Below are 11,667 nucleotides of genomic sequence, written 5' to 3' on the forward strand. Positions count from 1 at the left end.
CTCTCTGACAGCAGGTGGCGCTTATGGAACAGCAGGTATTTATAGGCTGCTGCCCCTTTAAGACCGAATGCACGGATCCAATATAATGATGCACTTGAGATTTCTTTCTCCACTGTTTACGTTCACTTAAGACATAACCGACTGTTTACGAGAATACTTGCCGAGACAGTTATTTTGAGATAATTGTGTGTATGTGTTCATTCAGCTGCAAGGATATGCAAAAGGGGAATCAATTCTGTGTACGCGCAGTGTCTGAAACGTGGCTCTCTGTGCGCGCTTTGAATGAGCGTGAACGGTTTAAAACACTTGAATGTTTAAATCGGCAAGACTTCGAAACACGTGCAAACGCTCAACTATGATCCGTTTTACCCCTACAAGCTAGTGAACAACGCAAATTGAGGAAGGAATTTTATATCATTGTTCAAGATACATTTTGGTAGCCCGAATGGAAAACGCAATAGCCCCGGGACATCGGGCTAGTGATTTTGCGAGCCCTGCTACAGGTTCTGTACAGATTACTGAAAGATGGAAAGTGTCATCAATCCGAACTCTTTTCCATTACCCAGGATGAAGTGTTGTATTGATTGTGTTGCTGTCTTTTTCTGTGTAACGAAAGTAGACTTGTTTTTAAGGGTCACCAGTGCCACTGGTGTGCCTCAGACATCGCCACATTTGTTACGCCGGGTAACTTCCTAAAGTATATGGTTATGGTTTTCAGGATGAATAATGCTTCAGCTACTTTTCAGAGATCAATGCGGAAAGCATTATTAGCATAAACTTTTTTTTCAGTTATTCCAAAGAATACAGTTAAAGGGGAAGCCAACACAAGGAGAGATTATACAGTTCTGAAGCAAGAAACAAGTGGTTATCCCAACGATATACCAATTATTGATTATTATGTCTTTATACGCAAACAGGATGTGACTACACCACTGATCTAACAACACTGGAGTAGAGATGTAGCCACAATCAGATGTCAAAAGTAGTTAATTTGTAAGTTTAATAAGCACAGTTTATGTATTATGATGGGGCTTAAATCCTTAAATGTGAATTTCTCTGCAAAACTGGACAAAGTTCATTAGATCCCTTTTTTTTCCTGATATTTTAGACAAATGGTTGATTTGTCCTGGGCCAAACTGTGATTGTTTTTGATAAAGGGTTTAATAACTGCGAGCATGAACGTTTTTGGGAGGTGTCCTAAACGAAGAAAAAGAGTTTACAATATTGATAAGAGTTTCTAAAATGATATGCATCACCTCCTTCAATTAGATTAGTGCAAATACTATCTAGCATACATGTTGGTTAAAGTAATAAGCCGCTTATTGCTTTTATAAAACGGTTATTCCATATATGAATCGGAGTTTCACAAAATAAAACAAGACAAATAAAATGATATAAATACAAACATAATTCTTCCGCCAAACAATGTAGTTCTTCAGAAACGGTTGTGGTTGCAACAAAGTGGTTGCCGAACAACACAACGGTGTGTGTTTGTAGAGTAATTTACAACAGCTTCGAACGAGGCTCAACCAATCAGAATCAAGGACCGGAACTATCCGTTTTATAATAATGTTTTGACGTCTGTTTCTTTGTGCTATTTAACTGGGCTAACTTTCATTTGTCTTTTTTCACCATAGACCTCATGCCGCTGAAAGAGGAGCGCATAGTACCGAATGAAACGGAAGAGAAAGAACAATATGAGACTCATCATGATTTAAAAACCGAAGAATCTTTCAGTTGGCCACAGATTAAAGAGATTTTCTCACAGAAAACAGCACATAAAACAGGAACTGAAAGTTATTTCACCCCTTTTCACTGTGAAAAGAGTTTTGATGAACATGGAAACCTTAAAGCCCACATGAGAGTTCACACTGGAGGGAAGTCTTTCACCTGCCAACAGTGTGGAAAAAGATTTACTCAAGAAGTAAACCTTAACAGGCACATGAGAATTCACACTGGAGATAAGCCTTTTACCTGCCAACAGTGTGGAAAGAGTTTCGATCAACATGGAAGCCTTAAAGTGCACATGAGGATTCACACTGGAGACAAGCCTTACACCTGCAAACAGTGTGGAGTCAGTTTCACTCATGAAGGAAACCTTTACAGGCACATGAAAATTCACCCTGGAGACAAGCCTTACACCTGCCCTGAGTGTGGAAAGAGTTTCGATCATAATGGAAGCCTTAAAGTGCACATGAGAGTTCACACTGGAGAGAAGCCATACTCTTGTCTTCAGTGTGGAAAGAGTTTCTATAATCAGGGAAACCTTAAAGTGCACATGAAAATTCACACTGGAGAGAGTCCTTTTATCTGCCAACTGTGTGGAATGAGCTTCATTCATAAAGGATTCCTTAATAGACACATGAGAATTCACACTGGAGAAAAGCATAAAATGTGTCATCAGTGTGGAAAAAGTTTCAGCCGAAAAGGAAGCCTCAACAAACACATGAGAATTCACACTGGAGAAAAGCATTACTTGTGCCATCAGTGTGGAAAAAGTTTCAATCGAAGAGGAACTCTTAACAGGCACATGACTATTCACACTAGAGAAAAACTTTATACATGCCCTCAGTGTGGAGAGAGTTTCGATCTACATGAAAGCTTTAAAGCCCACATTGGAGTTCACACTGGAGAGAGTCCCTTCATCTGCCAACAGTGTGGAAAAAGTTTTACTCAAAAAGGAAACCTTAAAAGGCACATGAGAAAATTACACTGCATTTATTAAACACAAACTTGATCAATACACGAGGATTCGTTTGAGAGAACTGTTTTATGTCATCAGTGTGGAAGGAGTTTCTCAGACAGGAATCATGTAATAACATTATTATTATTATAGAAGTGAAGACCAGGGTTAGGGCTCCAGACTAATTTTTCCAACTTGTCGCTCTTTTGCAGCTAACCTCAGTTGGTCGCACGAGCACATGATTTAGCGAAAAATAAAAAAATTGCGACCACAAAATGGGATTAATCAATGCATGCCGATTAACTTTTATCATAGTTTATAGTTATATGGAAAGAAAAGTGGTTAACATTCAACCCGTTCTTTTTCATCAGTAGTATTATTTATGATTTAATTTTGTGAATGGGAGTTCCTTTTTTATGTTGTTATAAGCTGGGCTTCATTTACTTTCTCTTTTGAATTCGCAATATTGTCACATTTTAAAAGATAAATTGTCTGTTTTGCCTACATTCATCTACACACCTTTCACTTTTTAAGATTAAAACAAAAGATGGATTCATTGTTATTCTTCATTAAAAGCACAATAACAATAAAACAGTATGATAGAATGACAAACTAGCTTAAACAAACATTTATTAACAAAAACGAATAAGATAATTAATTTTATTAAGAAACCATTAGGAAACAATACAGAGTATATAAACCACGTCAAAACTCTGGGAAACACAACCAAAAATAACGAAATCGCTGAGAACACTGCATAGCCCATACACCAGGACGTTTGACTGCACACGGGAAATACATTAGCCTAAGCGTTTAAACATATAAAAAATATAAAACGTTTTTTCAGTACACCCGTGAGATTTCCATGTTCCACTTTTAAGACTCATCTCACCTAGCCACAACCAGATCCCACAATACAAACATAACATTCACAAACAAATAAAAGCAAGCATAGGTAGTGCTGTGTGCATCAAGTATGCATCAGTTTAATAACTTTGGTAACTTTAATTCTTACAACTGTTAAATTAATGGGCAAAGGTTAAATATTTCAAAGAGTAGATAGAAAAAATAGCCAACGTAAACTACCGTATTGACCCGAATATAAGACGATGTTTTTTTCTTGGAAATGCATCTGAAAAAACGCGGTCGTCTTATATTCAGGGTCTAGACTTTGACATGTCAATAATACACCCACAACAATAGGTGGCGCCAAATACGCATAAAACCAGTGTGCCATGAAATACGTAATGTAATGCGTGTTGTAAAGATCGCGAGTAAAAACTAAAGAGAAAGAAAAGCTTACAGCTGCATGAGTCGTGACTGTCACGTTAGCCTGATGCGACCAAACTCTCTTTGTGATTTTAAAACGTAACACAGTACCCAGATTTGAAGACTACAGTAAGATTGAACTTCTACTGTTAATAAGATTTTGGTAGGCTACTATTAGATGGATAGCCTAAATGTCCTAATTCAGATGGGCTACCGTTTTTTTTAATTTTTTTATGGTATATCAGAAAGTGTATATTTTTAAATGTGATTGTTGGTACAGTTTACCAGTTTTTACCATACTTTCAAAACAAAAATTAAAATAGGAAAATTAGGCAATATGAAATTAATTGAAAACAAAATGTGTTTTACTGAGAAAAAACAAGATTTGGTTTTTAAAAAGCCTTTTTCCAAAAGCTACATCTATGGTATATCAGAAAGTGTGTATTTTTTAAATGTGATTGTTGGTACAGTTTACCAGTTTTTACCATACTTTCAAAACAAAAATTAAAATAGGAAAAATATGCAATATGAAAATAATTGAAGACAAAATGTGTTTTACTGAGAAAAAACAAGATTTGGTTTTTAAAAAGCCTTTTTCCAAAAGGTACATCTGGAAAAAGGGGGGGTCGTCTTATAATCAGGGTCGTCTTATATTCGGGCCAATACGGTACATATTATAAACATCGGAGCAACCATAGAAATGTTTAAATGTATCTTTATTATAACAATTTTCTCTTAAGTTAAACAATTATTCACACTTCATTCAAAACACTTTTTTTACACGTTTAAAAAGTAAACGCCATATATCATTGTTCTCGTATAAAGTACACAATACCTCCAACACCCCAAATTTCTACAAACTTTGGGAAACAGTCCACCAGAAAGAGAGAGAGAGCAGATGGACTACAAGAACGCTAAAGTTTTACTCTACAACCGGTTCAATGCAAGTGACATGGTGTCATATATGTGAAAAAACAGTCAGCATCTAACCTTATGAATATTTGGCTTCACTGTAACCGCAGAGGCGGGTTTAGCTGAAGAAGGGACGACGATAGCAGACTGGAGAGCAGGACCAATGTTGACAGGGCCGCCGGTGGTGGAGCTGGACACGGAGTTGTTGGTAGTTGAATCATCCACGCTTATCCTTGAAACTTTAATATTTTTAGGGCTTTTGAAAAACTCAGAAATTCTCTTTTGTGACATGCTTAAATTCACACTGCGCTTCGTGCGTCTAACTGAAATTACGTCCCTCAAGGTAACCTTAAAGTTACGCGTTGTAATCGGCAACAACAACATCTGATTGGTTAATACACATCTTGATTTGAACTCTTTCCCCGCCATTGACGAGTTATCTCGCCTTTTAGAAGACAATGCTTCACCGCCAAAGACGAGTATTTATGGCTTTTCGTGTTTTCACTGTTATACACTCGGGGGAGCCATTACACATCTTCTGAACGAGGACAAAACCTCCCGAACAAAAACACACGCGAACAGACGTGACAGAATTTTAATTTTGGGGTGAACTAACCCTTTAAGCTGATTTAACTAAAAATAATATGTTATGCAATAAATATAATATATGTGAAATGTATGTGAACCATAGAATGAATATGATTAGATGTGGCTGAATTAGCTGGCTTTGTTTAAGCTGATTTAACTGAAAATAATGTGTTATGCAGATAAACTATAGTGGAAATACTTATTAGACATTTATTATGTGAAGGCATAATTTCTGTTTTGTACGAATTACAGTCATTTTACTGTAGTGATTAAATTGTCAGATTTGTTTTTGACATTTTAGGAGTACATTTTTTTTTATTTAGTTGATTTATTTCAGTGTGGTTCGGTACTGAATAAGTCAAATCTGTGTTGTTGCATATGGCAGATGTTGCATCAAAAATTCTAGACTTTTTATATAGTGAATATAGTGTTTATGTGCAAATATTGCTGTACTTCTTAGCTTGGATGTTTGGCTGTGTCTTTGTCTCCTGCTTGTTATATCAGTTTGCTAAACACCAAGAGCTCCATCAAGCCACTCCCATAATAGCTGTCATCATTCAAATTAATGCACGACTCTACATTATCTGTATAGCATGTGTGAAAGACTCTTACACAATTATGAAGTAATTTTTTCCATGACGAATACATTTTTCAATAAATGAACCTGACTGTCTATTAATGTATTATTTTTCAAGTTCATTTTTTAATTATTACTTAAAGGTCCCATATTGTCAAAACTGAAATTTCCTGTTTTTTTTCATGATAACAGAGGTCTAGATGCTATTTAACTACCATATAAGTTTCAAAACAGTCAAATGCACACAGCCTGCATAAAGTAGCTGTGATTTTTCACAAACCAGCAGAACTACTCAGTCACCACCCCAAGCTGCCCACAGTCCCACTCTCCTTTTGCCAAACCCCCAGACAACATCGCATCCATGCCATTGCTGAGCAACAACAACAACATGGAAACATGTCGAGAAAACGCTGTTCAGTCTGGACGTTAGGAAACGACATCATTGCACAGTAGGGCTGTGACGGTCGCCGTGACAACCGCGCCACCAGCGGTAGCGCACGTGATTATAACAAGCATAATACAAAGTGTTGTATACAAGTATAATAATAGTAACCGTTGCAAATTGTTTTATTTAGACTATAAGTCTATGCTAATTCATAAATTACCTCAAATGCCATACACGCCGTTTGATCCTTTAGATTGGCAGGTTTGAGCACAGGAAAATACAGTACAGAATACAGAAACCAAATACTACATCGCCAATCTGGAAACATTTCCATTCATGTCACCCATCCGGATTTGTACAAGTGTCTTCAAGTTCACGTGATCACAAACGCTCGGCTGGTCAGGTTTGTATTTACTGCATTTGGTGTTTGAAAAACAAACCCCATGAATTACCATTCTGAAGCATCCTTTTGTAAGCGCGTTTGGGGAGGTGGTTGGTTGTCTCCTGTCGTCGAACCTCAAACATGTAAGGCCGGACAACATTTCCCTCAGCAGTGACCATCATTACCGGTGTTTCTATTGACCTTACTTGTGAGTATCACCAGGCTACAGCATACATGACCCTAGTTACCTGTGATTGGCCTGGCCGTGCGTCACTCAGAACACAACAGGCCAATCGGAAGAGAGGCTCATGAATATTAATTAGGCAGGCCAAAATCGACCTGTTCTTTGCAGAGCTCCTGAGAGAGGAGCTGGAAAAATATATCGAGATGGTTTTTGGTACTTATACGGCAAATATATATTCTTAAGGACATCAAGACATCAATAAAACTCTAGAAAGGTGTTAAGTACGTGACCTTTATTACAAAAGTACCCTGGTGAACCAGGGACAGTAATTTTAAAGTAACCGTGGATGGGACAGATGCAATCTAATCCTGTTTACATGAAAAAAGCCTGCTCCTGAGCAGGTTTAAGCTTACGGACTCAGGAGACTGGTGTATATTCAATCTATATTGAAAATGTGCTGTGTGGCACCGTTAGGGTTGGGGGTACTCAATTTTGGACTTGGAGTCAGACTCAAAACATGGATACTTTAGGCAATATAGAGATCCTAGCCAAGACATATCAGGGAAAAAGAGGACATATGGTCACACTGTAGAAAGACATAATTCCTAGTCAAAGTCTTTACTTAATTTATTTTATTTTCAAGTAGGTAAAGATTTTTGATATGTTTATACACATTATCACCATCATCAACAAAGTGAAAATAATTGGTGAAATACCTGGTTTGGTAAAGTAATCAGCCCTTTACGCCGGGTCCACACTGCACGATTCGGATCGCTGCTCTTCTCACACTTCACGACTGTCTGGGGTAGCACCTAGTTGCTGTTGTGAGCACATGACACACCGGATCGGTGACAGTGGGTCAAACATTACACAGTTTGTAGACAATGAAAACTGCGATTCTTCCTATTGAGAACCTATGTTTCACAACCAAACACACTTGAGAATTGAAATGGGAAATGACATAATATGCAAGAGAATGGTTTTATCCCTGTCAAAAATGGTAGCCCGCGAAAAGCTTGCAGTCCAAGTTGACTGTACGTTGATTTGCAGTGAGAAAGAAGAAGAATATGAAGGAGAGAATGGTTCCTTGCAGACGCCATATGTGCTGATGTTTTGATGCAAATATATGACTTCACCCCCAACATTATCTTTTGTCCTGTATCTTGCTTATTTTAACACGGCAGGTCTGTGAGTGGCCAACAGGTCCAGATATTTAGCATGCCAAATATCTCGCAGGCATTGGCGATGCATTGACGCTTCTCCCAGATCACATCTTTCATAACAAACAGTACGTGATTGTCACTTGCATGAACAAGCATAGATTTGTCAGCGATTTCCACAAAACTGTCAGAGAGTGAAAATCGGGGTGAAGATTGTGCAGTGTGAACCCGGCATTAGAGTATAGCAGGGATAGTTAACTTCAATCCTGGGCTGAGTTCCACTCCACTTCCCTAAGCACTTCCCCTCGGGGGAATCCCCGCTGCCATTTTGAAGTGCGTTCCACTTCGTGAAGTGGACGAGGGAAGTTTATATGGACAGACCCTCGACCCCTCGATTTTGACAGAAGGAGCGAGTCTGCTTCATATGCACACTTCAGGCCACGCCGTAGACCACAATGCAACACGATTGTGACGTCATCGCAGATCGCGATTAATTTATCCCCACCGCAAACGTTTACATTTACATTTATAACAGCCCAAGCAAACCTATATACATATAGAATGCTGCACCAAACAAATTCGTAAGGGGAAAAATGTAAACAATAAACCAACTCCATAGCGAATTGTAAGTGATCAAGGGCTTAGGACGTACCAGGGCTTAGGACGAGGGCTTAGGACGTGCTCATTTTTGTTTTTATGTTTTACGTCATAATGGAGGAGACGGTGATTAGCCGAGGCCAGGGAAGTTACGCTGGTTTTGCTGCATCCTTACTTGTTGGATTACAACTTTAAATGCAGGTATTAGGTTGGAGCTTACTTGGAATAATATAATGACACATATGAAAAACTACAAAATACACACACACAGCAGTTAAAATGCTGATATCTTACAAAGGTGCGATTTTATATAGTTTATTGTCTTGACCATGGTGATCATGTGAAGACAGGTTTGCAACCCGGATTTTTTAGGCAGTTAGCCTAAGCATAAAAATAGAGCATAGTACAGCTCAATGTTAAGTGGCAGCTGTTACAGCTGAACAGTGCTGTGTTTGACCGGTCCGAGTCCTTCAGATGCAGCCTTTGATATAGTTAGCAACAATGTGTTAATATTCTGACAATATATGCTGTTACTTTCATTTTCAAAATAATCAGTGGTGGACTGTAACTGTGCGTTCACACCGCCGGCGGCGAGAGCGTCAAAGTGACCGGAAGACATTCATTTTCAATGTGAGCGGGCGGCGAAAGGCGGCGAAAAGCGGCGAGGAGCGGCGCGGCGCGTCTTGGCCGGCGAGGGCGTCAAGGAGAGTTGAAATCAGTTCAACTTTATGGTAATGAACTATGATGCTGTTGGGCGGCAACCAATCGGAATGTAGAATTCCTCCGCTTGAGAGGGTCCCAGAGAACGCAGTCCTGTAAACTTGGGTTCCGACCATGGTTTTACTGAGGTTACCACAAAAACAAACGCAGGTACTGTAGTCAGCTGCAAACACTAATGAATGACGTACGCACATACAACCACATGACAAGACACAGAAAGACCGTCCGGACCCATGAACCGTGACAGGTCAGCGTTGTGGGTAGCGCGGCCAGAGCGATCTTTTGACGCTCTCGCCGCCGGCGGTGTGAACGCACAGTAAGAAGTACATTAGTTATGTTTTCTCGTACAAATGTGAAGTACTAAGTTTTCTTTTTTTTCTCAGGACAGCAACACTACAAAAATATGGTCTTTACAACATGATGCATTGTTGTAGATTAAACTACCCAACAGTATGAAGTAGGCAACTTTAAATTTAATAACCTTGAACATATTCAGAAGTAAACTGCAACATGCACAGTAGTGCAGCAGTAATATTAATGCTTAACCATCCTGATAAATTCTTTTTCAGAACAATACTGTATACCTTTACTTTCACTCTCAATATATAGTATATTAGAGTATGCAAGATAATAGTTTTACTTAAAGGATAGTTCACCCAAAAATGACAATTCTGTAATCATTTTCTCACCCTCAAGTTTCATTTTTGGATGAACTATCCCTTTAGTTAAGATTATAAATATGACTAGTAGTTTTTCCCCAATGTGGTATTAGTAGTTACTAAAAGTAGTTTACCAAAGTGGACAGGTTTTTTAACTGTTTTCGGTTGAGGATCTCCTGAGAAGTGAATGGCAACCGTGATGGGATGCCACAATCCAGACCCCGGTGTTTCTCTTCTGTCTGGCCAGTGGTACATCATACAGAGTGGTCTCCAGAGTGTTTGACATGCCTCGTTCTACTGTCACCGCATTGTCCTCCGAGTCGCTGAGGAGGTGCTGGCCATTCACCAAGAGATTCACCTCCTGAAGACCCCAGAACACATGGAGGCAGGGCTGGGCTCAAAACTGAGGTTGTTTTTCTGATGTTAAACCTAAGCTATGTTGTAAAAATTACTTTCAGTAATGTGTAGAACAATTTGTTTTAATATGTAAAAAAAATTATTTACAGGACAAAAAAAAACAAAATGTATATAAAAATGTTTTGTTTAAAAATTATAAGCTGCATTAAAAAAAAAAAAAAGTACATATTTACATGTGAATATGCAAAACAAAAAATACAAAATGTACAGAAAGTACTCGGGCTCATTTACAAATACATTACAAAAATAAATAATGTATATAACTTATTCATTTCATTTTTAACTTGCATCACAAAAATAAACTACAGAAATTAGGTTGTTAATAAAGAATAATAAATAAAGATTTAAAAAAATGTATGTACCCATTTTTCCCCACTGTTTTCTCTTGCCTAATAGAGAATGGCTAATAAATGTATTTGTTAAGCATTCTCTGAAGAAGAGAAAACAGTCCATCCATTCTCTCCCTGCTCTCCTGTGCTCTTCTCTCCTCTGTCTCTCTCTCCTGTGCTCTTCTCGCCTCTGTCTCTCTCGCTCCTGTGCTCTTCTCTCCTCTGTCTCTCTCGCTCCTGTGCTCTTCTCTCCTCTGTCTCTCTCGCTCCTGTGCTCTTCTCTCCTCTGTCTCTCTCGCTCCTGTGCTCTTCTCTCCTCTGTCTCTCTCGCTCCTGTGCTCTTCTCTCCTCTGTCTCTCTCGCTCCTGTGCTCTTCTCTCCTCTGTCTCTCCCGCTCCTGTGCTCTTCTCTCCTCTGTCTCTCCCGCTCCTGTGCTCTTCTCTCCTCTGTCTCTCCCGCTCCTGTGCTCTTCTCTCCTCTGTCTCTCCCGCTCCTGTGCTCTTCTCTCCTCTGTCTCTCCCGCTCCTGTGCTCTTCTCTCCTCTGTCTCTCCCGCTCCTGTGCTCTTCTCTCCTCTGTCTCTCCCGCTCCTGTGCTCTTCTCTCCTCTGTCTCTCCCGCTCCTGTGCTCTTCTCTCCTCTGTCTCTCCCGCTCCTGTGCTCTTCTCTCCTCTGTCTCTCCCGCTCCTGTGCTCTTCTCTCCTCTGTCTCTCCCGCTCCTGTGCTCTTCTCTCCTCTGTCTCTCCCGCTCCTGTGCTCTTCTCTCCTCTGTCTCTCCCGCTCCTGTGCTCTTCTCTCCTCTGTCTC

At 39.4% G+C, this 11,667-nt stretch overlaps 1 protein-coding gene across 1 annotated transcript; it reads left to right on the top strand.

Annotated features, from left to right (window-relative positions):
* Nucleotides 1-1,518: 1,518 nt before the first annotated feature.
* Nucleotides 1,519-2,966, top strand: LOC107570579 (gastrula zinc finger protein XlCGF8.2DB-like). The gene is made up of 2 exons (XM_016256811.1): nucleotides 1,519-1,864; nucleotides 2,117-2,966. The coding sequence occupies exons 1-2, from the start codon at nucleotides 1,643-1,645 to the stop codon at nucleotides 2,723-2,725; spliced, it is 831 nt and encodes a 276-aa protein (XP_016112297.1). The 5' UTR covers nucleotides 1,519-1,642; the 3' UTR covers nucleotides 2,726-2,966.
* Nucleotides 2,967-11,667: the final 8,701 nt, after the last annotated feature.

Source organism: Sinocyclocheilus grahami, unplaced genomic scaffold, assembly GCF_001515645.1.
Source record: "Sinocyclocheilus grahami isolate Dianchi unplaced genomic scaffold, SAMN03320097.WGS_v1.1 scaffold1479.1, whole genome shotgun sequence".
In the NCBI taxonomy this organism is placed as follows: domain Eukaryota; kingdom Metazoa; phylum Chordata; class Actinopteri; order Cypriniformes; family Cyprinidae; genus Sinocyclocheilus; species Sinocyclocheilus grahami.

Bases quoted from the DNA above. Each gene is read 5' to 3' on its own strand.
- LOC107570579 (XM_016256811.1), top strand. From the start codon at position 1,643: ATGCCGCTGAAAGAGGAGCGCATAGTACCGAATGAAACGGAAGAGAAA. The intron at 1,865-2,116 runs GTTCACACTGGA...AGGCACATGAAA, and splicing joins ACCTTAAAGCCCACATGAGA to ATTCACCCTGGAGACAAGCC.